The sequence below is a fragment of the Sinohyriopsis cumingii genome, chromosome 16, assembly GCF_028554795.1.
Source record: "Sinohyriopsis cumingii isolate HCF-2022 chromosome 16, ASM2855479v2, whole genome shotgun sequence".
NCBI lineage: Eukaryota > Metazoa > Mollusca > Bivalvia > Unionida > Unionidae > Sinohyriopsis > Sinohyriopsis cumingii.
Genome location: NC_142976.1, coordinates 39,092,744 through 39,119,455, shown reverse-complemented (window position 1 = coordinate 39,119,455; position 26,712 = coordinate 39,092,744). Strand labels below are relative to the sequence as shown.

Here is a 26,712-nt window from a genome sequence, read left to right as displayed (position 1 = left end):
GGCCTGAGGTAAAGTGATGATTCATTGGCCTGAGATACAGTGATGGTTGATTGGCCTGAGGTAAAGTGATGGTTCATAGACCTGGGATAAAGTGATGGCTCATTGGCCTGAGATACAGTGATGGTTCATTTGGCTGAGGTAAAGCGATGTTTCATTAGCATGAAATACAGTGATGGTTCATTTGGTTGAAGGTAAAGTGATGTTTCATTAGCATGAAATACAGTGATGGTTCATTGGCCTGAGGTAAAGTGATGGTTCATTGGCATGAGGTAAACTGATGGCTTGTTGGCATGAGGTAAAGTGATGGCTCATTGGCTTGAGGAAAAGTGATGGTTCATTGGCCTGAGATACAGTGATGGTTCATTGGCCTGAGATACAGTGATGGTTCATTGGCATGAGGTAAAGTGATGGCTCATTGGCCTGAGGTAAAGTGATGGTTCATTGGACTGAAGTAAAGTGATGGTTCATTGGACTTAGATACAGTAATGGTTCATTGTCATGAGGTAAAGTTATGTTTCATTGGCATGAGATAAAGTGATGTTTCATTGGCATGAAGTAAAGTGATGGCTCATTGGCCTGAGGTAAAGTGATTGCTTATTGGCCTGAGATACAGTGATGGTTCATTGGCCTGAGATACAGTGATGGTTCATTGGCCTGAGGTAAAGTGATGGTTCATTGGCCTGAGGTAAAGTCTACGGTTCATTGGCCTGATGTAAAGTGATGGTTCATTGGCCTGAGGTAAAGTGATTGTTTATTGGCCTGAGGTAAAGTGATTGTTTATTGGCTTGAGATACAGTGATGGTTCATTTGCCTGGTATACAGTCATGGTTCATAGGTCTGAGGTAAAGTGATGGTTCATAGGCCTGGGATAAAGTGATGGCTCATTGGCCTGAGATACAATGATGGTTCATTCGCCTGAGGTAAAGTGATGTTTCATTAGCATGAAATACAGTGATGGTTCATTGGCCTGAGGTAAAGTGATGGTTCATTGGCCTGAGATACAATGATGGTTCATTGGCCTGAGATAAAGTGATGGTTCATTGGACTGAGATACAGTGATGGTTCATTGTCATGAGGTAAAGTGATGTTTCATTGGCATGAGATACAGTGATGTTTCATTGGCATGAGGTAAAGTGATGGTTCATAGGCCTGAGATACAGTGATGGTTCAATGGCCTTAGATAAAGTGACAGTTTATTGGCTTGAGGTAAAGTGATGGGTTCATTGGCCTGAGGTAAAGTGATGATTCATTGGCATGAGGTAAAATGATGGTTCATTGGCCTCATGACAGATGATTCTGAAGAGGAATTCTAAATGTGCCCAAACAAAGTAAAAATTCCTGATTGTGTATCAAATCAAAAATCTGGCATGAAGACTTGGATGCCACTCCACTTACTGATAACCTGCATAACTTGAGTGCGGTCTTCCCATCTGCTCCCCAATCTTTGCTTAGCATGAATTGTATTATATTGAGGGCTTTGACATTTGTCAATACACCACTTGCTCAATAACCAATAACTCACACCATAATAACTCACAAACCCCACTTCTAATAGTGGGTTGGCATGGACTCCATTTTTTAATCTAGAAATTAATTAAAAAATTAGCCCTATTTGTTGAACTTGAAGAAAATTGTGATCAAAATTGATAAATGAAACATTGATATCGTGTTTGTTTTATTGTTGAAAACGGTAGATTGGACCTGGACATTTTAATCAACATGATGAAATTATCAACTTGTAATGAGAAGTCATATATTTTGTCGCAAGTTCTTCCAAATCGACCTTCTTAGTACACCGTAAATAACAATATTCAATGAAATTTTGATCAATAAAAATGTCACGCCTGCTGGAGGCATTACTTTAATAAATAATATCAATTAAATCATTTTTTATCAACAAAATTTGTGTTTTAGTTCTGTCTTTAAGTTTGGTCTAAGTGCAATCATCATAAATGCAATGTTCTCTCTTGTATTCAAACATAAAATGTGTCAATTGACTGAGACACTATGTTCACATGTATTTTGCTGAGATCTTAATTGAGTCCAATGGTGTTTTGTTATCTGACTTATGGAAGTATTTGTTGTAAGGTTGCACTGAATTAGAAGCTGACCTCCTTTGTATTATCATGTTAATGTGTCTTTTTATCAAATACAGGAGGCTGAATAAAAGAAAAGTTTAAAGGCATGCAAATTCTACATTGACAAGATTTAGCAGCCTTGTTCATATATCGGTTGAACTCATTCCAATTGATCAATTAAACACAGTTATAAATATTACTGTGTACATAATATCATTAAACTAACTTCAGGTAACCTATCATTCATAAATGTTATCAAAGATAGCGATGAATACTTTGTCAAATAAAGAGCCTTGTTTCAGATTATGGTCATTGTGGAGAAGCAAGTTTCAGAAAATTCCTGAATTGGCACTTTGAGATATCCTCAAGTTGAGGAAAAGTATCACTAATATTTTACTAATTCAGCAATTCAAAATTTAGCTTTGACATAGACAATTGTTTCTCTACATAAATGTCACTAGTTTTTGGAAAAAGGAATCTTGTTCTGTGGTGTATCAATAGTTATTCTGGTCTGTATTTCATAGATTCTCTGTTTTAAACTTTGTAGCCATTTATGCAGCAGGAAATCAGAATAATCAACAACAACAAAAAGCAATGACATAATACACAAATGTTCTCATGTAAATGTGAATGTTGTTTGAAACCAGTTGGAATAATTTTAATGATCTTTCAGATGTTGTACAGCTTGAAAATAGATGTAATTTATATAGAATAATAAACAACTTCATTACAAAAAGTGCTTTATTGACAAGTATTCTTGATGCATGAGTTACCAGCCATTAAACAGTACATTTAACCAACACACCAACCCACTTCCCATGGTTTGCTTGATGTCTAGCTGGGATGGATCACTTATTTTTTGGAAGTCCCTCAGTAATTTATGCCCTAGTTTACAGTGCAGTCTATGTTTTTGTTCCATGATGTGTGTGAGTTTCCAAGGAAGAGGTGTATGGGGAAGGAAAGATGTTTTACAGATGAAAATAAAGCCTAAAATCTGATTTCCTCCACAACAGGAACAAGAAAACTGTAATTTTTGCATAGCTACAATAGGTTTCTCTTCCTTCATGGAGACTGAATTTACTCCAAAAAAAGGTAGAGTTGTTTGAATATGATCTAATTTGTTAAAGTGGATGTAAACAGTTTAAGATTTAAAAAATTTAAATCCATTTTCTTCCACCAATTTCTGAACTCTATTTAAGCTTATCTGTAGTTGATGTTCAATAATATGCACTTGAAATAATAAATACTTTGGAACTGAATACTTGTATCCAAGTAGAAATAACACTTATTTACATCTCAGAAGAAAATGCTTTTTTATACTTATCAAATTGTGACCACTGACTAATACATTTAAAGTACCCCATTTTATAGGCAAAAAACACTTCCAAAAACTGTCTGTGCATAACTATTCTATTTGATTATAGTTATGCATTCTGCTGTTAACATAACAGTTACTACTACAAGCAGAGTTATTATTATCATTGCTATTATTGTTGTTGTTATTGCTGAACACTAAGAAATTGTATAATTTATCTAATATTATCACATAAATAACTAAAGGCTGGCTGGTAGGTTTTTAATTTCAACATGTCATTGACAAGCCAAAGTAATGGAATCTAGGCACCCTTCCCAAAAACAATGAGAAAGCCAACCTGATGGCCTGGGGGCTGTTGAACTTTTGACCCTTGGATTTTGAGTCTGACATAGGAGGAAAATTATACCACAGTTTGTGAAGACAAGAAATCCAGTAATTCTTGGAGGTTTTACCTAAGACTATCAGGCATTCATAGAAAAGAAAGCATGAAAATTTAGATTAAGTTATTTTTGTTCTCCCAATTTTATGTCAACTGTCTGAAAAATTACATCAAGATGTTTGCATGAAGTGGCACCTTAAGTTAAGGCAACCACAAGACTAACCATCAAATAAAAGTCCCAGCAAACCTGGATGGGTGTTCACTAACCCTAACAGACACTGGTGTCAGGGATGTTAAGAGTTGTTACATTACCAATGTGCTTTCCAGGGATCCAAAGGGTAACTCACCTGGACATGGTCGTACATTACAGACAGTCATCTCTGTGCTAAGGCCAATACATGACTGCCCACCCAATTGCGGTGCTGGGTTATCACAGTGACGGTTCCTAATTCTCTGACCAGGACCACATGTGGTACTGCATTCTTCCCATGGCAACCAGTTACCCCACTGACCATCAACTGGCAGGACAAAAGAAATTGTAAAAACAATATTCAATGAATATAAATTATTATCAGGATTTTGAATTTGAATTAGGCCCCTGGTGTAAAGGGAGTCTGAAATTGTTTCTTGACTCTCACAGTCACATTCTACTTTCATGTATAAAAATCAATATTTATATTCACAAAACACATTCACAAATTGGAGTCCAAAGTTGTAATCAGGATACAGAAAAAATTTTTTAAAAATTTCACAACAAAACAGTACTACAACAAAATTCAGAATGACATATAATGTCACACCAGAGTTTCAAAGAAAGATCCACTTTTACTCTGGCATAATTCTGTGTTGTATCTAAAACTATAAACAAAGCTAATAATAATAATAATAATAATGCTTTATTTATAGAGGGTGACTCATTAGTCAAGGATTATTCTCTCTTGAGGCCCTCTTAAGGAGAGTACAACAATGCACGTTATATGAAGATAGCAATAATTAGTGTTTATTTTAACATGTTTAGTATTAAAATACTAAATTCCATTATCTGTTAGAAACACATACATGCTCATGATATCTGTTCTTAAATACTCTAATATTTTCAGCAGATTTTACATGTAGCTACTGCCACCTTTGTGTCCAAAACTTTGGACTTTTCAATGAATCTGAATCTCAATCTGAATGTGTACAGTGCAGGGCCAGTTATGGCATAAATTTGCACCAGAATCTGAATGTGAACAGTGCAGGGCCAGTTATGGCATAAATTTGCACTGGAAATTGAATGTGTACAGTGCAGGGCCAGTTATGGCATAAATTTACACCGTAATCTGAATGTGTACAGTGCAGAGCCAGTCATGGCATAAATTTGCACCATAATCTGAATGTGTACACTGCAGGGCCAGTTATAGCATAAATTTGCACTGGAATGTGTACAGTGCAGAGCCAGTTATGGCATAAATTTGTACCAGAATCTGAATGTGTACAGTGCAGGGCCAGTTATGGCATAAATTTGCACCAGAATCTGAATGTGTACAGTGCAGGGCCAGTTATGGCATAAATTTGCACCATAATCTGAATGTGTACAGTGCAGAGCCAGTCATGGCATAAATTTGCACCATAATCTGAATGTGTACACTGCAGGGCCAGTTATAGCATAAATTTGCACTGGAATGTGTACAGTGCAGAGCCAGTTATTGCATAAATTTGTACCAGAATCTGAATGTGTACAGTGCAGGGCCAGTTATGGCATAAATTTGCACTGGAATCTGAATCTGAATGTGTAATTTTTCAGTTTTGAGTGTAAGCTTCCTCAGAAGATCTTTTCCATGTTATGTTTGTCAACACTAATGAGCATTATCGGAATCTGAATGTATACAGTACATGGCCATTTACGCATAAATTTGCACCAGAATCTGAATGTGTACAGTGCAGAGCCAGTTACAGCATAAATTTGCAGTGGAATCTGAATGTGTACAGTGCAGGGCCAGTTATGGCATAAATTTGCACTAGAAGAGAGAGCCAACTAGAAAGTAAGCAGTATTGTTAAAGAGCTGTTTTGAAGCTCTCCACTGATTCGTGCTCACAAAGCTATCACTCAGATGATTTCCAGTCCACAATTGTTTTTACAAAGAAAGAATTTCTAAATTGTTATTTTCTACATTGCTCAATTACAAAACATCTACTATTATATGATAGTAGTTTTTCTACAATGATTTTACTTTGAAAATTTGGAAAAGATCTGGCTTTAATCTGGCATTTTTGTCTTAACCCTTTACCTCATAGAGCATAGTTACAAAGTGCAGCGCGCTATAAATAGAACACCTGTTACCTATACGATTCCATATGCATAGGCCTAACTGTTAAGCAGTGTAGTGTATGTTACGTTTAACAGCAATTTTAACCATTTTACATTTTTGGTACACATCTATTATGCTTGGAAAAATTTAAGAGTAAAGTCCGATTGTTATAGCTGTGTAATTATTTTTCACAGAAGAATTTTCTTTTTGCTTTAAAATCTTGAGAGAACTCATTCACAGTCATGTCAGTGAGGCCACATGACCAACCGTAGCTGCCATTTCTCATACTTCAAATTTACAAGTTTTTCGTCTACATCTACATCACTAAGTCATCTGAATTTGATAATTTATAAAATCTAATTGCTGCCTACATCAATATCAGAGCCTTTACCTAAGTTATTTAATCTTTCATAGCTGTGATTCTAATCAGGAAAACTTTGTACATACAGAATGAAATCCGCAACCGCCAATTTGGAGAGTAGAGATTATGATCCAGTTAATTTAAATAACAGGTATCAACCACTGCATAAACAGTGACCAAGGTGGTGCCTTGAAAAACTGGCATAAAATGGCTGATGTTTACAGCAGGCGTCAAAAGGCGCTTCTATGTGAATGGAGGCGTCAAAAGGTGCTTCCATGAAAACGGAGTAGAGGTGTCCAAAGACGCTTGCATGAGGTAAAGGGTTAATGGTTTTAAAAACTAACCCCTCAACTACTTTATAGAGATTTATCAAACGAATCCTACTGCACCTGTCTTAGAGTGTTGGTAGACCCAGGTTAGTTAGCATTTTGGTGACGCATCCTGCTTCTCTGGTTTTGAAGTCACCAGATATAAATCTTGCTGCCTGGTGTTGAACCTTCTTGATTCTATCAACATCCTTAATGTAGTACAGATCCCAGACAACACAACCATATTCTAACACAGATCTGACTATTGCTAGATAGGCAGTTCATTTACATGTCTGTGGACAGTGTCTGAGATTTTTTGTAGTAATGCTAGTGTAGTGTTTGCTTTCTTGGTCAGATATCTCCATCCATTACCACCTGCATGTCTCACTTTGTCAAGTAATTCTCTAGCCAATAGTGTAGTGGCCCAATGATTTTATAGTTTTCCAACTTTAACTGCAATCTATGATGGGGTACAGGAACAAATGCTTTTGAAAAGTCAAATATCACCAAGTTAGTTTGTGATCCTTTGTCACTGTTTTGAAGTAGGTCATGCATTGTTGTGAGGAGTTGGGTTTCACAGGAGTACCCCGGTCTAAAGCCGTGGCTCACTTTAGTTAGAATATTATTTTTTGTTTAAGTGGTTAAGAAGATACAGCTTACAAATTATGTTCAAGAAGTTTACATGCAACTGATGTAAGGGAAACTGGTCGGTAATTTTCTGCAAGGTGTAGAGTAATTTAGTCAATTATTAATGCTTCATTAATTAATAAAACTGAATTAGTTGTTTGTGTACATAATATTTACCATGTTTCACATAAATCCATTAAAAGAAAACTACAAGACAATTTGCTTTCAGATGATTATTGCATCGCATAATGCCAAAGGACAAAAGGGGCAATAACTCCAATAATACTGATATGTGATTTCTAGATGATGACTATAATATGTACCTAGTTACACAGTAATCAACAAAACAAAATACTGCATGACTAGTTACACTCAACAGATTCTGTTATCCACTAAAAAAGGGAAATAACTCAAACAAAACTTGCAGGAGAACAATACATATTGATGATGGCCATTACTTTTACCCAGTTTCATTGTGATCCACTGAAAAATGTGAACCAGGATTTTGTCTGCTGCATGAAAAAAGGCTATAACTCTTATATAACTTGAAGAAGCATAATGATTTGTCAGTAGCCCTATTTTCAGGTGATGAGCACAATATTTATCAAGTTTCCTGGCAATCATCAAGAACTCAGACTGGGTACCAGATGGAAGGAGGTAGATGGATGGAGATGATCATTCCTATATGCATCCATCTTTAGTTGTAAATATTCAAAACTAATATTCCACTTTCCAGGATGTTTCTCCTGATGTTCGTTGACTTTTATAGCATTGAAAACACTTTTAAACAAATTTTCATAAACTTTAGAAGTATGCTGCAAAAGAATTGCTGGGACAGTAAAGCTGTACCTGGGCATTGTCTGACACTGCAAGGTCTCTGCTCCACTGACTCCCCAATACAAGACCTGCCTCCATTGACTGGTTCTGGGTTCTCACATGAGCGTGTCCTCTGCTGCACTCCTTGACCACAGGTCAAACTGCACTTTCCAAAGGAAGACCATTCTGACCAGGATCCATGCACTGTAGAAAGAAATAGAAAATACTGGATAATATGAATAAATTTAATAATAATTTTGTTCAGAAATTGTGTTTTGAAGAATTCAAATTTGAGAGGTAAAGATAAAAGGCTAAATGTAAAAATATCATATATGACAAGTTTTATATTGACCATGATGTATGAAATGCTAAATACTGAAAAATATTGAATGCTGATTTGTAAGCATGTTCTATTTAATGGAAAACCTACATTCAAATTAATAATAGAACAAAAATCAAAATTAGAGTCTGCTGAAAAAAATAAGAATATTTATGTCTGATTTGCAAATTTAGTTAATATTTTAATTAATATATTTTCTTCCTTGACCAGTTGGCTTGAATGTAAAATACATGTACATTAACACTGAGCTTAATTAAAAAAATGTACATGGACCATAATCTACACTGTGGATGGAGAGATATTTATATAGAACATAAATCTACAGTGTGGATGGAGAGATATATAGAACATAAATCTACAGTGTGGATGGAGAGATATTTGGACCAAACTCTGTGGTGTGGATGGATATATATATATGGACTATAATCTAAAGTGTGGATGAATGGATATATGGACTATAATCTGTGGAGTGGATATATAGATATATGGACCATAATCTGTGGTGTGGATGGATAGATATTATGGACCATAATCAACAGTGTGGATGGAGAGATAAATAGACCATAATCAACAGTGTGGATGAAGAGATATATGGACTATAATCTGTGGAGTGGATATATAGATATATGGACCATAATCAACAGTGTGGATGAAGAGATATATGGACCATAATCAACAGTGTGGATGAAGAGATATATGGACTATAATCAACAGTGTGGATGGATAGATATATGGACCATAATCTGTGAAGTGGATATATATATATATATATATATATATATATATATATATATATATATATATATATATATATATATATATATATAGACTATAATCAACAGTGTGGATGAAGAGATATATGGACCATAATCTGTGGAGTGGATATATATATATATATATATATATATATATATATATATACTATAATCAACAGTGTGGATGGAGAGATATTTGGACTATAATCTATGGTATTGATAGAGAGAGATATGAGAGATAATCAAACAGATACTAAAATGGTAAATATTTGGAGATCCACTTTTCTCATCATTAAAAAATTACATTTTAAATTGGTAACGAGAGTTTTAGAGAATAAATTGATAATACAATTTAACAGTTTTTGAGAATAATTTGTTAAAATGTTTTCCAATTTTTAGTAATAGTAGCCCTATTTGATGTTACAAATTTCACTTGTAGAAATTTTAAAACCCGTCATGCTAGAGTGCTTTCCATTAAATTTGGTACATTTCTGTTTGAAGAAGAGCTACTGAAAGGTGTTGATATTTTTTGTAACAGCATTACATTCAATGGTAGATTGGTAGAATTTATATAAACATGAAAGCCTTTAATGCCATAGTGTGATAAAATTTGGTAAAGTTTTAGATACCAGCTAGTTGTGGTTTTCTTTGTGAAGAAGTCATTTCGTTTTTTCTTTATAATGATGGTAATAGTGGCAATATTTAATGACAAATTAGCAGCATTTGTTGAAACATCGGAGCCCTTCCTGTCAGAACACTATCTGCTAAATTTTGATTAAAAGTAATTATGTGGTTTTTGATACATTTAAACTGGAAGGTATAACACAATGGATAAAACACACTCGATGCAGGGCCATACCATAAGGTCATATGGCCTTAAGGTCAGGTTAGCAAACATTTTTCCATGCAGATACCAAGACTTTAGTAGTAATGCTTATACATGTGCTATACTTTTAATGATTAAACAGTCATGTAGCTTCCTCAATGACAGCTTCCAAAATCAGTATAACATGGACTTCAGACAAAATCTTAATGTTGTCACAACCCTAACCCTCAACCAAAGAGTAATATTTAAGTTTCATTATCTGCTATTGCAGGTGAGACAACACATATACATTACCCACAACAGTGATGTTAGCCTCTACAAATGTTTTCCCAAGGTTGTTACTGGCCAAACATCTGTATGTCTTACTGTCTGAAAGCTGGGCTGCAGCAATTCTGTATGAAACACATAGGCAATAAAATAGCACAACATTTTCATGAGGAAGAAAAAGCCTTTGTAAGTTCTTACCCTAGATTATGATTCCAAGGATATCGTAAATTAAAGTTTCTTGTCATAAAATGCAGGTATTTTTCTTTTAAACAAAAGAATTGAAATAAAAATTTGATGTTTGATGTCTGTGTATGTATGTAAAAAGTGTTTGGCATATTGTCAATTTGTAGGAAGATTTTGACTGCATTTTAATTACCATAGACTTTTTAAAACTAATCTACCTTGTCTTACTAGCCATTATAATAACTCAGAAATATCAGGAAAAAGAATGAATCCTTGTTAACCAACCTCAAGCCAGCTGTGTGTGAACCATACTCCATCAAAAATTCTGCACTGCTATGTCTCGCTTACTCTGCCAAAGCATATTATGAATACAAAGCAAAGATACTGGAGCATAGAGGTAGGTCACTGTGACCTCCTTTTACCTGTCATGATCAGTACCCTACATAATGAATATATTCATCACATTTGATGACTGTAAATAAAAGTATTACATATCCTGAAATAAGTCATTGTACCAAATACAAACAGAATGCAGAATGAATACAAATTAAATGAAGAATGCAGTTTGAAGGAAATGAGAACACAAATTTATGTAGGGTCATGAAATGAGAATACACTTTATGAATGGACTTGAAAATTTATTTATCTGTATATTGGGCTGCTGCTAAATTTCCACTGTCAATTTTGTCAGATTTTTAAACATGGAAAATGTTTACTTACAAGCTCTGAAATTATTCTAACAATCAATGATGTGAAAACCCCATCAGCAAAAACTGTAGATGAATCATTTTTGTTTTTTTAAAAACAACAAATAAAGAAATAAAATTTGCTTACCAAATATTTTACAACTATACTATTATATTTAATACAGTTGCAGTTAATTTTGTAATAATTAAAAATTAAATGAAGTCTTTTGAATTCTATCTTCTTTTATATTACAGCACACATTAAATAACACATGATATGAAAGCAATAGTTTTCTCAATCTGAAATAATAAAAAATGGAAGTTTTGACTTTGATAAATGCATTCCAAATGAACACAAATAAGAGGAAATGATGAATGAGAAAACAATTAAAATCGGAATGCATTTCTGAGATGATTTACAAAATCAACAAGAAGATAGCTGAAATGCAGACATGAACGGAAAGCAAATGGAATGCAATTATGTGAAATAAACAATGAAAGAAAATTGAGTAAACTTACCCATCTCAGGGTTGGTAGATATAAACCATAAACCTGGGTAAAGCTACATGAATGTTCAATGAAATTTTTGAATTTTTATTATTTGTAAAACAAAATTCTCTGAAAATGGGGTACATTGTTTTTTAAAAATGCTGATTTTTTTACAAACTACCATGTTAATGTGTGGGCATGGTTATTTATGCTCTAGTGATGTCTCGGTTACCTGATTGAGTTGTTGGGCAGAATGGTCAAGCGTCCATCACTTTCAAGTCTTTCCCATCCTATCATCCATAACATCTCTGGTTTTGGCTCACCTTCTGCAACACAGTTCAAAATGGCAGTGGTTCCCTCATCTACACGGATGCTCTCTGGCTCAATTCGAAACTTGGGAGGCTCTAAAAAATGTAACAAACATTTTCTGTAAGTATTAATTTTTCATGTGTAATGAAATACAACTTGTGACAGCAAAGAATTCCAGAAACAAAGTTTGGAATCTTATCTTGTGGAATGCTGTCTGACATAATTAGTTAACTATTTAAATTAATTAATGTATTCCTTACTATACTGGACAAACAAGACCTAAAAATTTATAATAATCCAAATTAATGCAGAAAATATCCATACATGATGTAAAATAACACATGTAAATAGGACACGCAAGTATTTTAAATGATAACAGTAAATACAGAAGTGTAAAGAAAATATAGACCTCTGATTGTAAGAGTTGCTATTCCCTCTGAGGTACCAGCATCATTGGTTGCTACACACTTATACTCTCCTGCATCTGTACTCTGAAAAAGAGTTGAAAGAATAATGTTACATCACAGATATATGAACAATGGACATATAAACAATGTTATGTCATGGACACATGAACAATGTTACATCACAGATATATGAACAATGTTATATCATGGACATATTAACAATGTTATATCACAGAAATATAAAGCATGTAATATCTTGGACATATGAAAAATGTTATATTACAGACATATGAAGACAGGGATTTGCTTTCTGATCTGGATATTAAATAGTCAGAGGTCTAATGATGAAATATGACATCCTGTATATGTAAACTTTCCACTGCATTAAAGTTTAATGAATTTAACATTTTGAAAAATCTGCATATTTAATTTTTGCCATTCTGAATTATTATTTTTTATTTTTTAAAAGTTCAAGGTTTACAAATTTGCAAATATTAAACTTCTTCAATGCATGGTATTTAAACATCATAATTATCATTAATTAAGTGATTTAAGAACACATAAGCATTGAAAAGATTATACATTGTCACAATTGGAATATATATATATATATATATATATATATATATATATATATATATATATATATATATATATATATATATATCTGTGTGTGTGTGTGTGTGTGTGTGTGTTTGTGTAAAAACTCTGGAGTATCTAAAATAAATGCATTTTTTTCAATGTACCTTAAAATAACCTGAAAAAGTAGAGTTCTCTTGTGTGAATTTAGACTACTTTTTCAGCAAAAGAATTTCCCAAATATACAAAGGAAACTTACCGTAGAGTTAAATATTACAAGGGAACCATTGGCAAGCAGTTGAATTCTTTCACTGTATCGGACCTCACGACCATTTTTGGTCCATATAATTTCAGGGGCAGGGTCACCTCCAACTGAGCAAGTCAGGATGACTTTTTCTGCCACAGTCACCGCTTTGTTGCCAGGGAATGCAATGATCTCTGGAGGTACTGTAAAAAGATGTTATATCATTAACAATATTCTCTTAATGGAGTCAATATGTAGGATGCATTTATAATAGTTCTCTCTTAATGTGGCCTTATTTGATGAAAGGCCCATATCCACCACCCATGCACTTTTAAACACTAGTTGGAAATTGTTGCTTACAAATTTTTTAAACTTTGACTAAGCCCTGCCTCCAATTTAAAAAAAATACAGGGGCTTGTCATAGCTGGAATTGTATACTAAGAAAAATGTGACATCAGTTTATGAGTTCCATTATGGAGACTATTAGTTCTTTGTTTTCCTATAAGGTACACTGGCCTTCAGTATTATCCAGAAACATCGATCTTACCAACAATAGGATCATTTTATTCTTAAGTAATTGTGAATCTTTATGGCATAAAACTGATGATTAATTAAAAATTAAAAAGAAAATATGAACTATGATAATTTGAATTAAATCCTGTCACAATTACACCAAATGTGAAAATGAGACATCATGAAAACTTTAATACATTACACTGTTATATTTTACCTTTGACAATAACAGAGGCTGTTGTATTGATGGCGCCAGCAGGGTTTTCTGCTATACATGTGTATAGGCCTCCATCTTCTGGCCGAATATTCCGAATAATGTACAGACTCCTACCATTCACACTGGGCTGGGCTGCAGAAAAAGCACTCATTCATAATAAGGACATATTAATCTGGGCCACAGAAAAAGCACTCATTCAAAATAAGGACATATTAATCTGGGCTACAGAAAAAGCACTCATTCATAATAAGGACATATTATTCTGGGCTACAGAAAAAGCACCCATTAAAAATAAGGACGTATTAATCTGGGCTACAGAAAAAGCACTCATTCATAATAAGGACATATTATTCCAGGCTACAGAAAAAGCACTCATTCAAAATAAGGACGTATTAATCAGGGCTACAGAAAAAGCAGTACTCTTTTAAAACAGTAACATATGAATTTGGGTTATAGAACACAACAGTACTCTCTCAAAACAATGACATAAAAATCTTAACAAGTGTTCTATGGAATATTATGTATTGCCTGCACACAATTATGATGACTGTTGCATGACTTTAACACAACACACAAATACAACTTATAATAACTGATAATGTTAATGCACCTGGTGATTAAAAGGCTGCAACATTTACCAACATATATAAACAGGTACACTATACAATAACAAAAATGATGCCATTTAATCAAACTGATTCCAAAGTCAACTTTTGCTCCAATCAGCATTTTAGACTTTTAGCTGACAGCTATTTATATAAAAGCTATTTAAGTAAATAATCCATGGAAAATGTTTTGCAATCAGATAATGTATCTGAAGATGAAAAGATACAGCAAATCTGCATCAAAACCTTTCATTTCCACTTCATTGACCATATTTGTTTCATACTTGGGTAACTTAATCTGTACGTCAGTGCATACGCCAGCACACAACTGTTTCATCAGCAAACACTATATCTGTACATCAGTGCATAAGCCAGCACACAACTGTCTCATCAGCAAACAATATATCTGTACATCAGTGCATAAGCCAGCACACAACCATCTCATATGCAAACAATATATCTGTACATCAGTTCATAAGCCAGCACACAACCGTCTCGTCTGCAAACATTATATCTGTACATCAGTGCATAAGCTAGCACACAACTGTCTCATCAGTAAACAATATGTCAATTTATGCCTTGCATATGCTGTAAACATTTTAAAAATATGGTAGTCAAACCTTTTCAGAAAGGTTAACCATAGGGATCATAGAAACTGATATTTTCATGTATGTGGTTTTTCTCTACAGGTTAATGTGCACTAAGTTATGTTTATGCATCTGGTCTATATATAAATGTAAGTGCTATATCTACATGAATGCTATAGCAAATTCAAATGTATCTTAAAGGGCTATTTTTTAATCACTCTGTTTTCTTGATAAATTAAGATGTTCTTCAGCTAAGATTGATGCAGAGATTTCCTATCAAACACAGCTCTACAAAAAAGTGAACACTAACAAGGAATGATTTGATTGTTTCTCATCCATCGGATGGTAGGGGTGGGTACACCATTAGCAAAACAGCTGAGTTCCAGTCTGTCATTCACAAGTACTTCCTGGTTTGCTGGTTCTGTGAGGAACTGGGGTGGCACTGAAAGCAACAATAAATGCAGATCTATATACACTGGAACTGGTTTAAGAAACAAACTGGGCTAAATTTATGGATATTACATTTGTTATTGAACTGTAAATGTAAATCTAAACTACTTTATATTGATTTATTTCTGTGGCCATCAATTTTCCTGGTTTTGAAAGAAATGACATTTAAATTTGTTTCCATGGAAGGATCATTCTTCATAGATTCACTGATTTGTCCAATGAGTACAAATCAACTAAAAGCAGTATGAACCAGTTCAAGCTATTCCAAATGAAGTACTTAAAAATTAAAACGGTAAACAGTCCTGTACCAAAAACAAACCCACTTTAACCCTTTGGAAGATATACCTGATATCATGAAGTAAAACATGTCTATAAAGACAGACTAAGGTCAAGACAATTTTGTCCTTTATAGACATGCATCTGTCTATTAGATATGTGTTCATATCTGGATTTACAATTGGGAATTTCTGAATGTATCCCCTGTTGTTCTATGTATGGATGTGTCCACTAAGAAAGTTTTCACATTGCAATTTTCATAAGACTGAGGACTGACCCTGAATCCTGAGAAGTCTCTCCTGAGAGTCCCTGCCAGCCACATTGACTGCTGTACACACATAGCTTCCAGTGTCATCCTCCTGTAACAAGAAACATAAAAATACATGAAAGGGTACAATTTAAGACCTGTAATATGAGATATAAAGATATAAGGAACAGGTAAAAATTAACGCCTGTAATATGAAACATAAAGATATATGAACAGGTAAAAATTAACACCTGTAATATGAAACATAAAGATTAACGAACAAGAATCAACACATGTAACATGAGACGTAATGATTTACGAACAGGTAAAGAATCAACAGTTTTAACTTTATTTACTGTGAATTCACTATTTTTCATTGGATACCAATTTTTATAGGGTACGCATTTTCATAGACTTTGTAGCTGCTACAAACCATGAATTTAAAGCAAATTTAAATTATTTCATGTGATTTATCACAGTATTTCATGTGATCCATATCACAGTATTTCCTATCATTCATATCACATTATGTCACCTGACTCATAGCACACTATTTCATGTGATTTATATCACAGTATGACATGCAAAAAAAAATAATGTAATGACCTAGTGAATAATTATCTAACTGTGATTTTATTGGACAGGACCTAATGAACATTTATCTTTGATGTTATTGGACAGGACATAATTAACAATTATCTACTGATATTATTGGAGAGGACATAATGAACAATATCTAACAGTAATGTTACTGGACAGGACAAAATGAACAATTATCTGGTATTATTGGACATGGTATAATGAACATTTATCTGATGGTGATGTTATTGGACAAGACATAATGAACAATTATCTGATATTATTGGACATGGTATAATGAACATTTATCTAATGGTGATGTTATTGGACAAGACATAATGAACAATTATATAACTGTGATATTATTGGATAGGACATAATGAACATTTATTTGTGATATTATTGGACAGGGCTGGGGGGTGCGTGGCCTGGGCCTGACGTCCTGCTTGCCAAAGGAAAGTGAAGCGTCTCTCATAGCCTCTCCTTCCCAGGTGTAGTGATCGCCGCAGGACCACTGTCTCGCTCTGCGGGGCAGGAGGTTACTTGCATATGGCCTCTCCTACACTATTGTGTCCACAGCAGCACCTTCACGCGGTGCCCCCTGTTTTAACAGAGCCTGCTGTGTGGCGCGACCGAGTACCCGGCGGTATAACTGGGTGGGCAGACTGGGCTCATTAGCCTTGGCAGGCAACCAGTCTAAGAGAAGGGAAACTCTGACCCCAAACCCGGGCAGATGAAGCTTGTTAGCCTTGTCAGGCAGTTCATCTAGGAGAAGGAAACTCTGATTCAAAACCAACCAAGTCCCATCCATTGGATTATGGCTCCACTGCCTTGTGGATATCTTCGGGAGAAGGAAAGGCTACGGGAGTAAACCCAGACAGAAAATCAGGAGTGGAGCCCCTAAGGCGGCTGGGGGTCGACTACGACCTCCTTCCGGCAGCTCCTGCATCCAAACTGGTGCCAAATGTCATGCTCAGCATTCCTTTGGACCCCACCAGCAAGGACGAGAGGGGGATCCTGACGTCTGGGCAGCCCAGGATCTCCATATTCCACGCCCAGGCTTGCGCCCTGGAGAGGACACTCCAGTCTCGCTACTGAGTGAGGAAACAACACGGAAGCTGACAGTTTACGGGTTATAAGTCCCACCCGATTGGCGTAGGGAAGGGGTGCCACGGGTCAGCTTTGACGGTGGGAGGGATCATCGTGTCCCACTGGGTGTCTGGAGCTCAGCGTGTTGTTCAGCATGACAAGCAGACGGTAATTCCACACCAGACAAAAGAAACAAGAAACCAATAAAGAAGACTCCAGCTCTTCGATCTGCAAGCTGGAATGTGCGCACCATGTGTAAAGGCATCTCCAACGACCTCAGAGAAGTGGACGACACCAGAAAGATGGCCATCATCAATAGAGAACTCACCAGACTAAATATCAGCATAGCTGCCCTCCAGGAAACCAGGCTCGCCTCTAGTGGCTCCCTCAGAGAGGAAAACTACACCTCCTTCTGGAAGGGTCGAGAACCTGAGGAGCCCCATCAGCACAGAGTGGGCTTAGCAAACAAAAACAATTCCCTGGCCTCGGTTGAACCTCCAACAGGGGGCACTGAGCGTCTCTTGTCCATCTGCCTCACCACTACTTCAGGTCCTGTCAACATCATCAGTGTCTACGCCCCAACCCTCACGTCATCAGAAGACGTGAAGGATCAGTTCTATGGGCAGCTGGACGAACAGATCAAAGGATGCCCCAAAAATGAACCACTATTCCTCCTCGGCGACTTTAATGCCAGAGTAGGTGCGGACCACGAGTCCTGGCCTACCTGCCTCGGGTATCATGGCACTGGAAAGACCAACGAAAACGGCCAGAGACTGCTGGAGCTATGCACCTACCATGGCCTGTGCATCACAAACACCTTCTTCAAGTGTAAGCCACAACACAAAGTGTCATGGAAACACCCCAGATCTCATCACTGGCACCAACTCGACTTGGTCATCACCAGGCGCTCTGCCCTTAACAGCGTCCTCTCCACTAGAACCTACCACAGTGCAGACTGTGCCTCCGACCATGCCCTTGTGAGCAGCAGAGTGCGACTACAGCCACACGTGCTACACTGCACAAAACCAAAAGGATGTCCTCGCATAAACACTGCACAGATGTCAGTCCCTGCCAAGGTGGAGGAGTATGTGTCTGCCCTGAACAAGGCTCTCCAGGACCTGCCTGAGTATGACGCTACAGCCAAGTGGAACGCCATGAAGGGTGCCATCTACAGTACAGCTATGTCAACGTTTGGCAAGAAGGAACGACCCAGCCAGGACTGGTTCAATGCACACCTATCAAGGATGGAACCACAAATCGAGGAGAAACGAAAAGCCTTCATAGCTTACAAAAAATGCCCTAATGAACGGATGCTTGCTGCTCTCAGAAGTGCCCGAAGTAACACCCACCGCATTGCTAGACAGTGTGCGAACGAGTACTGGCAACAACTGTGTGAAGGGATCCAGCGCAGTGCCGAGTCCGGACACATCCAAGGCATGTACAGTGGCATCAAGAAGGCTCTAGGCCCTACAGTGAAAGGGGTCGCTCCCCTGAAATCCCTGACGGGAGAGAAGATCACAGACCGTGGGCAACAGATGGCCAGATGGGTGGAGCACTACTCAGAACTATACTCCAGAGAAACGTCAGTCACTGATGCAGCCCTCAGCAGCATAAAGAATCTGCCCACCATGGAAGAGCTCGACAAAGTGCCAACCTTAGAGGAGCTCAGCAAAGCAATCGACTGCCTTCCAAACGACAAAGCACCAGGTAGTGACAGCATCCCGCCCAAAGCTATCAAACGTGGAAAACCAGCATTGATTAAACCACTGCACGAGCTACTTTGCCGCTGCTGGGAGGAAGGAGTAGTCCCCCAAGACATGCGTGATGCCACAATTGTGACCCTTTACAAAAACAAGGGCGACCGCAGTGACTGTAATAATTACAGAGGGATCTCGCTCTTGAGTATTGTTGGTAAAGTGTACGCCCGCATCATACTCAACAGGCTGCAGTTGCTGGCAGACCGTGTGTACCCGGAATCACAGTGCGGCTTCAGAGCAGGCAGGTCGACGACAGACATGATCTTCTCCCTACGACAACTCCAAGAGAAGAGCAGAGAGCAAGGTCAACCACTCTACATGATGTTCATCGACCTCACCAAGGCCTTTGACTTGGTCAGCAGGAAGGGCCTTTTTGAACTTCTGAGTAAGATCGGTTGCCCCCCAAAACTCCTCAGCATGACAATCTCTTTCCATGCAGATATTAAGGGAACAGTCCTGTATGATGGATCATCCTCAACTTCCTTCCCAATTAACAGTGGTGTGAAGCAGGGCTGCGTGCTGGCACCAACACTTTTTGGGATCTTCTTCCCCCTGCTCCTGTCCTACGCCTTCAACACGTCCACGGATGGCATATATCTACACACCAGATCTGATGGGAGCCTGTTCAACCTGGCACAACTGCGCTCAAAGACCAAAGTGAGAGCTATGCTCATCAGGGAGATGCTTTTTGCAGATGATGCAGCTCTTGTGGCCCACACCGAGGAAGCCCTCCAGAGACTGGGAGACCGTTTTGCTGTTGCCTGCACGCACTTTGGTCTCACAATCAGCTTGGAAAAAACAAATGTCAGCGTGCAAGATACCACCATTGCCCCTTCAATCAAAATCAACGGTGTCACCCTGGAAGCAGTCAACAACTTTACCTACCTAGGGTCAACCATCAGCAACACTCTCTCGATTGATATGGAGCTGGATAGAAGGCTTGGAAAGGCAAACACCATCATGGCTCGATTAACAAAGAGGGTTTGGGAAAACAACGCGCTGACAGAGCACACCAAGGTCCGAGTCTACCAGGCCTGCGTTCTCAGCACCCTTCTATATGGAAGTGAGACGTGGAGTACCTACATGAGGCAAGAACGCCGGCTCAACTCCTTCCATATACGGTGCCTGAAACGCATCCTGAAAATCAGCTGGCAAGACCGTGTTCCACACAGCAAGATCCTGCAGCATGCAAGTACCCCCAGCATGTACTCCCTGCTAATTAAACGCCGCCTTCAATGGCTGGGTCACGTCCGATGCATGGAGGATGGAAGGCTGCCAAAGGACATCTTATATGGACAGCTGGCCACTGGCATGAGAAGAGTTGGATGCCCCTCACTCCGTTTCAAAGATGTGTGCAAGAGGGACATGAAGGCATGCAACATTTCACCCGATGACTGGGAAGAGCTGGCTGAGGACCGAGGCACCTGGAGACTGATGGTAAACAATGGCATATCAGTCGCTGATGCGAGGAGAGGCCAGTTGGTGGCAGAGAAATGTAAGAGAAAGAAGAACGCAACAGCAACCACAGTAATGCAGACTTCCCAGTATGTCTGCACCAACTGCAGTAGGGACTGTCACTCACGTATAGGCCTGCACAGCCACAGCAGACGTTGCCAACAGAGACAGGCAACACCCCAAGGACGCTATTCGCATGGTCTTTCGAGACCGAGTCGCCAATGATGATGATGTATTGGACAGGGCATAATTAACATTTATCTGTGATATTATTGGATAGGACATAATTAACATTTATCTGTGATATTATTGGATAGGACATAATTAACATTTATCCTGTGCCTGCCCTATGTGAGACTATTGGTTAAGGTATCAGATTAAAGTAGCTCTTACTAGAACTTCACTTCAGGGACATTTTCTAACAAATCTTTCATGAAGCACCAAATTCTGATTCTTTTGAAAGGTTTCAATGATTACATGTGTTTTATAATGGTCCATCTAGTGTATAAAATTTCTCCAGTGTTAACACTTCTGTCCATGGAAAATTAAATAGTGGCTTAAGCCCTCTAACCAACCTGCATAATAAATAATAATAATAATAATGATAATAATAATAATAAATACTTTATTTAGGACAACTAAGTTAGTTATAATATACGATTCTCCCTCAAGGCCATCAGGATTAGCAAATGATTGTAAACACAAGAAAAACAAAATGGAAACAAAAATAGGAAAGCATCATTAAATACATTAAGTATAAAAGCACAAAGTTTTTGTTGTTGTTGTAGGGTTTAACACCATTTTGCAGCACAAGATAGGATATACATGGCGGCCATGTATCTAACACCCACTGGTTACTCCATCAAGTCGTTCCCCCGTAACTCTCGCAGAGGTGGAATTGCTGTCATCACAAAAAACTTCATGATCAAACGTCTTAACCACACCACAACATTCAGTTTCAACCCCACATCATTTGAACTAGTCCAAACCACACTCACACTGGAGCAAAGGTCAGTCCATTTTTTCTGCCTATACCACCCTCCTCCTAGTAGAAAAAACAAGCTGACTGAATCTCTCTTTTAGGAGCAGATTCCAAATCTCCTGGAGTATGGAAATTTGATAGGCAGCAACCTGATTATTCTTGGAGATTTCAACTTTCACTTTGACTGTCCTGGAAACCCAAACGAATCAAAACTCATAGAATCCATTAATGTTTTCAACCTCAAACAGTCAGTTAACCAACCCACCCGTAAACATGGTCACATTTTAGACTGGATTCTTCATAGACCTGATGATAACATTCTACGGTCCTCCCTAGTATCCCATGACCTAGCATCAGATCACCTCTGCATTATATGCCATCTTGATGTATCAGTCCCTAACCCTCCACCTTTATCTGCTATTAAGAGAAACCTCCGTATGATAAATAGAATCAAACTAATGCACGACATCCATGCAAACCTAACAACTTGCTTACCTCCTACAGCAGAATAACTTGATAACTGCCTGTATTCATTACTCGACAAACATGCCCCAGCTATCAAGTGCAGAGTATCAATTCAAAAGTGTTCTTCACAGTATAGCAGAGTTGGGACCAGCTTTGCACTGCTAAAAGAGACCACCGTAAAGCTGAGAGGCTTTGGCTTTCCACCAGACTCACCATTCATAAGCAAATCTATGAAGCCGCTAAGAAGAATGTCGCAAATATAGTCCATGCAGCAAAATCAGCCCGCTACACTACTAAGATCATGGAAAGTTCCAGCTGCAAAGAGCTCTTCGAGATTACTAACAAGCTAATGTCACGGCACAAATCTGCATCACTTCCAGCTACCTTCTCTCCAGTCGACCTTCTGGACATGTTTGCAAATTTCTTCCGTGATAAAGTACAAACCATTAGAGGTAAGCTTGACACGACAATTTCAATTGACTCGTCGTCACCATACAGTTGGGATACAGAATTTGAGCAGCAACCATTAGCAGCATTTGAACCTGTCTCTATGGATAAAGTACAAACCATTAGAGGTAAGCTTGACACGACAATTTCAATTGACTCGTCGTCACCATACAGTTGGGATACAAAATTTGAGCAGCAATCATTAGCAGCATTTGAACCTGTCTCTATGGATTTCATACGTACAATCCTGATGAAGAGTGCACCAAAGCCATGTGAACTTGATCCAATTCCAACATCACTGCTGCTTGAGTGCTTAGATCCAGTATTGCCTTCACTAACTGATGTTATTAATACCTCTCTCTCATCCGGGGAATTCCCATCATTTTTCAAAACTGCCATTGTAAAGCCTCTGCTGAAGAAACCAACACTAGACCATAACGATTTAAAGAACTACCACCCTGTTTCTAATCTCCCATTCATATAAAAAATCTTAGAAAAGGTTGTTCTATCCCAGCTTGTATCTCGTCTGAATTCAATCAGTCTTTTTAGCAATGTACAATCTACATATCGCCCTTGCCATAGTACTGAAACTATTCTTCTAAAAGTAGTTAATGACATTCTCTCTGCGTTGGATAGTGGAAAGATTACAGTCCTCACCCTCCTTGATTTGTCTGCAACATTTGACACAATAGACCATGATATATTACTGCACCATCTCCAGCATGTATTTGGCATTCATGATATAGCCTTACTGTGGTTCAAGTCCAACTCGGTCAACAGGACACATATTGTATCTGCAAATGGAATACACTCCAGCCCAGTTGATCTATGTTGTGGTGTTCCACAGGGGTCTGTTCTTGGACCTGTTCTCTTCATTCTATACACTCAGTTGCTCTCAAGTGTCATAGATCATCATCCAGTGTCTCACCAATTGTATGCTGATGACACCCAAATATACAAATCTATCCACCCAACTGAAGTTGATGCTACCATCCAAGGTGTAGAGAGGTGCATTTCTGATGTGAAATCATGGATGACATGTAACAAGCTGCAGATGAATGATGATTAAACTGAGGCCATTCTGATCAAAACACAAAGACTTTCTCATTCACATCCTTTACCTCAAACAATAAATATCAGCAACACCAACATTAAATTCACACAATCAGTATGAAATCATGGGGTTACTCTGGACAGTACTCTCACATTGCACCAACATGTCATGAACGTATGTAAGGTTGCATATCTTGAGCTGAGATGCATCAGCTCAATTCACAAATATTTCTCAGTTGATGCCACTAAAACACTTGTGTGTTCATTAGTACTTTCACGGCTGGACTATTGTAACTCAATTCTGTCTGGTTCATCTCAATATCTGCTCCAGAAACTTCAAAAAGTTCAAAACACAGCTGCTCGGATCATACTTAGAGTACCACGATCAGAGCACACCTCCCCGCTGCTCTGTACCCTACACTGGCTATCCATTCGATCCAGAATCAAACACAAAATGTGTTCTCTGTGCTATGTTTCACTGTCGGACTCTAGTCCAACATACCTATCTGACCTCACCCATGTGTACACACCAGCAAGATACTTACACTCCTCTTCTGACAATCGTATACTCATTATTCCCACTACGAAAACAAAGTCGTATGGACAGCGTTCTTTTGCATACCAGGGCCCAGCAATGTGGAATGAATTGCCCACTGAACTTAGACACAAAGACACAGTAATCCCATTCAAGAGGGCTCTCAAAACTCACTTATTTCGACTGCAAGAACAAACTTAAAGACCAAATAATGTTTCCTACCTTAAATATTCTCAACATGTTTTTTAACATTTTCTAATTTCATGGTGTTTGTTTTTGTAATCATATCATTATATGTTTTTTTTTATAGGTGTTGTCTAATGTTGCAAAGTGCTTAGAGCTTCTAAAGATTAGGCGCAATACAAAGTCCTCATTATTATTATTATTTTTATTATTATTATTATTATTGGCATAATATTGCTTTTGATATGAACTTGTCTGAGTTTGTAAACATGGGCTATGGTATTGCTGTTGATATGAACTTGTCTATATTTGTCAACATAGGCCATAATACTGCTGTTGATATGAGCTTGTCTATGTTTGTCCACATTGATCATAACACAGCTGTTGATATGAACTTGTCTGTATTTGTCAACATAGGCCATAATACTGCTGTTGATATGAACTTGTCTGTGTTTGTCAACATTGGCCATAATACTGCTGTTGATATGAGCTTGTCTATGTTTGTCCACATTGGTCATAACACAGCTGTTGATATGAACTTGTCTGTGTTTGTCAACATAGGCCATAATATTGCTGTTGATATGAACTTGTCTGTGTTTGTCAACATAGGCCATAATACTGCTGTTGATATGAGCTTGTCTGTTTGTCCACATTAGTCATAATACTGCTGTTGATATGAGCTTGTCTATGTTTGTTCACATTGGTCATAATACTGCTGTTGATATGAACTTGTCTGTGTTTGTCAACATAGGCCATAATATTGCTGTTGATATGAACTTGTCTGTGTTTGTCAACATAGGCCATAATATTGCTGTTGAAATGAACTTGTCTGTGTTTGTCCACATTGGCCATAATATTGCTGTTGATATGAACTTGTCTGTGTTTGTCAACATAGGCCATAATACTGCTGTTGATATAAACTTGTCTATGTTTGTCCACATAGGCCATAATATTGCTGTTGATATGAACTTGTCTGTGTTTGTCAACATAGGCCATAATACTGCTGTTGATATGAACTTGTCTGTGTTTGTCAACATAAGCCATACTATTGCTGTTGATATGAACTTGTCTATGTTTGTCAACATAGGCCATACTATTGCTGTTGATATGAACTTGTCTGTGTTTGTCAACATAGGCCATAATATTGCTTCTGATTTACACCACTCACTTCGTACTCTAATTCATATAAATGAGCAATAAATGATTCAGCTGAAAACTAGATAGCACTTACTATAATCTCCAATTAAACTTAATTTGAAAGAAATCATCTTTATTTCTTACCTGCAAGTTATAAATTAGCAGTGTTCCTTTCTTATCAATAAGAAATTTCCCAGGAACATCACGGAGTGCTCGTCCATCTTTTGTCCAGCTAATGACTGGTGTAGGGTTTCCTTTGGCATTGCAGGGGATGCTTGCAGTCTCTGCCACACTGAAGGTAAGCAGACGACTTTCCTTTTCAATTTCTGGTGGAACTAAACAGGATTGAAGGTAAATCAGAGTAAATTATATTAATGTATATTCTGAAATAAAATGATTTTATGAAAAATCTGAGTCAACATACATTTTTCTTACCTTTAAGAAAGCAAATGTTTTCCTGCAGTAGTTAACAAGCAAATTCATTGAATTTGTTCTCCCATCTACCACTGACATCATAAAAGTTACCAAAAATAAAGTCTGACAGTCATGACTAAAGAAACACAACTGATCAGTGACCTTTGACCTTGAAGATAGAACCTTGATTTTGATACATGATACAGGAAATGCCACCAAACTGAGAAGCATAATAATCAGACAGACTTTATTTTACAAAGCAACAAAAGAAAGTTTAAACAATTGACAAGTGACCTTGACTCTGAAGATAAGACCTAAAACATACAATGCAACACGTTAGTAAGGATACATAAATATGCCAAGCATTAGCCATGTATCTTAAACCGCTATAAAGTCAGAAAGCAGATATTATGAATGTGACTTGAAACCTAATATAATGACACTAATTTTAAAGATTAGGC

At 37.4% G+C, this 26,712-nt stretch overlaps 1 protein-coding gene across 2 annotated transcripts in view; it reads right to left on the bottom strand.

Annotated features, from left to right (window-relative positions):
* The window catches only part of LOC149780249 (hemicentin-1-like), a 118,476-nt gene that overhangs the window by 64,931 nt on the left and 26,833 nt on the right, over window positions 1–26,712 (bottom strand). For both annotated transcript variants that reach the window (XM_089937033.1, XM_089937034.1), the window contains exons 6-15: window positions 25,982–26,172; window positions 16,186–16,267; window positions 15,493–15,624; window positions 13,991–14,122; window positions 13,276–13,463; window positions 12,440–12,521; window positions 11,954–12,125; window positions 10,391–10,488; window positions 8,209–8,379; window positions 4,120–4,290 (exon numbers count right to left, since the gene is read on the bottom strand). In XM_089937033.1, coding sequence (XP_089793159.1) covers window positions 4,120–4,290; window positions 8,209–8,379; window positions 10,391–10,488; window positions 11,954–12,125; window positions 12,440–12,521; window positions 13,276–13,463; window positions 13,991–14,122; window positions 15,493–15,624; window positions 16,186–16,267; window positions 25,982–26,172 — 1,419 coding nt within the window. The remainder of the gene's footprint in view (window positions 1–4,119; window positions 4,291–8,208; window positions 8,380–10,390; window positions 10,489–11,953; window positions 12,126–12,439; window positions 12,522–13,275; window positions 13,464–13,990; window positions 14,123–15,492; window positions 15,625–16,185; window positions 16,268–25,981; window positions 26,173–26,712) is intronic.